Source organism: Austrofundulus limnaeus, unplaced genomic scaffold, assembly GCF_001266775.1.
Source record: "Austrofundulus limnaeus strain Quisiro unplaced genomic scaffold, Austrofundulus_limnaeus-1.0 Scaffold320, whole genome shotgun sequence".
In the NCBI taxonomy this organism is placed as follows: Eukaryota; Metazoa; Chordata; class Actinopteri; order Cyprinodontiformes; family Rivulidae; genus Austrofundulus; species Austrofundulus limnaeus.
Window position 1 is genome coordinate 53,091 of NW_013952722.1, and position 3,791 is coordinate 56,881.

At 46.0% G+C, this 3,791-nt stretch overlaps 1 protein-coding gene across 1 annotated transcript in view; it reads right to left on the reverse strand.

Annotated features, from left to right (window-relative positions):
• Positions 1 to 2,761, reverse strand: part of tg (thyroglobulin) — a gene marked incomplete at its 5' end in the record, with an annotated part of 16,535 nt that extends 13,774 nt beyond the window's left edge. Inside the window, 6 exon segments of the mRNA XM_014022191.1 lie at positions 209 to 313; positions 517 to 747; positions 1,330 to 1,368; positions 1,481 to 1,856; positions 1,979 to 2,457; positions 2,576 to 2,761. Coding sequence (XP_013877645.1) covers positions 209 to 313; positions 517 to 747; positions 1,330 to 1,368; positions 1,481 to 1,856; positions 1,979 to 2,457; positions 2,576 to 2,761 — 1,416 coding nt within the window.
• Positions 2,762 to 3,791: the final 1,030 nt, after the last annotated feature.

The window sequence follows — 3,791 nt, forward strand, 5'->3', positions numbered from 1 at the left end:
ACACACACACACACACACACACACACACACACACACACACACACACACACACACACACACACACACACACAAAATTGAGTTTAGGCTTTATTTAGGGTCAGGCTGTAGAAATGACTGAAAAATGAAGTCAAGGTCCCCACAAGGATAAAAAACCAGTGTGTGTGTGTGTGTGTGTGTGTGTGTGTGTGTGTGTGTGTGTGTGTGTTACCTGTGCTGTAGGAACACTGGACCAGTTTCCAGCTTCCATCAGCCTCACACTGAGGCACAAACAGCCTGTAGGAGCGACGATGAGGAGGAGTCAGCATCTTCACCGCTGAGGAGCATCATCATCATCATCATCATCATCATCATCATCAAAAGAAAAACAAAACTCAAATTTCAGTAAAATAAAAAAACAAGTTCAAGTTGACTCAGACTGAAAAAATGAGAAAATGTGATCTTTTAAAGATGTTTAATAAATGAATCTTTAAATAAATCAGATATCTGATGTTTAAACTGTCTGCAGCTCAGACTCACTGGAGAAAGCAGCCAATCGCAGCGCAGATCTGGTCCGACTCAGCAGCCTGTCAGAGATCTGCATCTCCTCCTCTGATTGGCTGATCTGCAGCTCCTCAGGCGTCAGGCTCAGACCTTCAGCCAATAGGAAGCCATATCCCAAAGGGATGTGGGAGGAGTTAGAGAGAGCGACGATGCTCTTCAGCTCCTGTGTGAAGGCTGTGACCTCAGAGAGCGCCTGGGAGCAGAGACCTGACAGGAAGCAGGTGACAGTTTACCTTTACCTGTTCAAACCTGCAGCTTGTCTGGTCATCACGGAGATAAAAACTAATTAATCAGTTCATTAATCAGTTAATCAGTCAATTACTCAGTTAATTTATCAGTTCATTACTCAGTTAATTACTCATATAAATAGTTAATTAATCAGTTAATTACTCCATTAATTAATCATTTAATTACTCAGTTTATCAGTTAATAAATCAGTTAATTAATTAGTTAATCAATGAGTTAATTACTCAGTTAATTAGTCAGTGAATTACTCAGTTAATTACTCAGTGAATGAGTTAATTACTCAGTTAATTACTCAGTGAATGAGTTAATTACTCAGTTAATTACTCAGTGAATGAGTTAATTACTCAGTTAATTACTCAGTGAATGAGTTAATTACTCAGTTAATTACTCAGTGGAAGAGTTAATTACTCAGTGAATGAGATAATTACTCAGTTAATTACTCAGTGAATGAGTTAATTACTCAGTGAATGAGTTAATTACTCAGTGAATGAGTTAATTACTCAGTTTAAACTCAGTTTAATGAGGGTTCTGTTTGAGTCTGACCTGCAGATGATCCAGGCTTCAGGTTCTTCTTCTCTGGACCTGAAACACAAACAGTTTAAATGAAAATAAAAGAAAATAAAAGAAAATAAAGTCAGAAACAAAGCTTTCCTCTCATGACATCATGTACATTTACAGATTTATTTCCTCTTACACGTGACGGCGCCCTCTGTCGGCTCCGTCGTGGGGTTCCCGTCAGCGTCCACGCAGAAGCAGCGGGAGCCGGCGCACTGCAGCGGCAGGAAGTCTCCGCCCTCCGAGCACACCGGGAGGTGGAGCTCTGCCCCGGCGGCCATGTTGGATCTCTTCTTCGTGGCCGTGATCAGCGCTCGCTCGCAGGGGGACGGACAGCGGGAGGGACGGCCGACGGTGCGAGACCCGAGCACTTCCTGTCCCTCGTAGTCCACGCACCAACACTCGGGACCCTGGCACTGGACCTCCTGGAAAGCGCCGCTGGGCGTGCAGCGAGGGAGGAAGAAGGAGGAGTCCTCCTCTTCATCGGAGCAGGAGCGCAGGAGAGGAGTCAGAACCTGCAGGACATCAGGAGGAAGGTTCTGGTTTTAAAATCTGAATTTATTTATTCTTTTATTCAAACTGATCAGACTCTGATTGGACTTTTGGTTCTGGTCCAGACCAGGGACAGGACTCAGACCTGGTCCAGCGGTGCAGACGAGGGGCTGCTGAGACTCTTCAGGGTTTGTTGGAGGGCGGACAGGAAGGTGGGGTCCTCCAGGGCTCTGCTGACAGACCGGACCAGGTTCTGGTACCGCTGCAGAGGGGACAGCTGGTCTGGACCCAGACCCCCCACCACCCCGCTGAAGTTAAACGCTGCTGCGCTCTTCAGGAACTTCCCTCCGAACAGGTTCTCCTGGAGACGAGCAGGCGGAGAGCGGGTCAGAGCCTCCAGAGCTCCGCCCACTGAGGGGAAGGTACCATGAAGGACTTCGATCAGCAGAGACAGGAAGGAGGTCGGATCCGCCTCCTCCGGGAGGAGGTCCCTGAGAGGACGGAGGAGGGAGAGACAGGAAGCTGCAGGTCCAGAGGACGCCTCGGAAACAGGACCAACAGAACCGGAGAAGAGCCGGGACAGAGCCAGACGGCGCCGAGAGGGACAGTCAGCAGAACCAGACCCTGGAGGAGGAGCAGGAGGAGGAGTCACTTACACCAGGACCTGAAAGGACTTCCTGTTTCTCTTAACCAGTCAAAGCCTGTGGCTGAGATTTGACTGTAGAAAGACAAGAGGACTCACCGCAGACAAGAGAGTCTCCCATCTGTCGGGTCCCAGGAACCTCCCTCCCTGTGGGGTCCACACACCAGCACTGCCCCCCCTGCTGGCACTGCTTGGACCTGAACGACCCCCCAGGTTCACAGGACGGGACGAAAACACCGCCAGACCCCATCCCTGCCTGACGCTCCTGCTCACAGAGAGACGGACCTGAGGGACCAGAGGGACACTGTCAGATCTGGATCTGGACAATAAACTGGTTTAAAGTATTCAGATTAGAACCAGATTTCGAATTTCAAAATCCCAGGTCCATCACATCACCTGTGGCGTACCCCAGGGGTCAGTCCTAGGCTCAATACTTTTCAATATTTCCATGCTTCCCCTTGGTCATATTATCGCCAGGCACGGCCTATCATTTCACTGCTACGCTGATGATACTCAGTTGTACCTTAGGACTGACCCCACCTCCCCCGCCTCTGTGCCTCCTGCTCTTGCGTCCTTCCTGGAGGACATAAAGGCACGGATGACGAATTTCCTTCAGCTAAACAGCTCAAAAACTGAAGTCATTCTTATTGGAAACTCGCACCAGATCCAGCCCTACCCCATTTCTGGTATCTCTTTTACTGGTTTTAACACTACACTCCCCCTCTGTAACTATAAAGTTTGACCCCCATCTCACATTAGATAATCATTTCCTTCACCTCTGCTAAATTTCCTTCTTTCACCTCTGGTTCTATCTGAATACTTCAAACCAGTTTAACATCTGGTTCTATCTGGATACTTTAAACCAGTTTAACATATGGTTCTATCTGAATTCTTTAAACCAGTTTAACATATGGTTCTATCTGAATACTTTAAACCAGTTTAACATCTGGTTCTATCTGAATACTTTAAACCAGTTTAACATATGGTTCTATCTGAATACTTTAAACTAGTTTAACATCTGGTTCTATCTGGATACTTTAAACCAGTTTAACATCTGGTTCTATCTGAATACTTTAAACCAGTTTAACATCTGGTTCTATCTGAAAACTTTAAACCAGTTTAACATCTGGTTCTATCTGAAAACTTTAAACCAGTTTAACATCTGGTTCTATCTGAAAACTTTAAACCAGTTTAACATCTGGTTCTTTCTGAAAACTTTAAACCTGTTTAACATCTGGTTCTTTCTGAATACTTTAAACCAGTTTAACATCTGGTTCTTTCTGAATACTTTAAACCAGTTTAACATCTGGTTCTT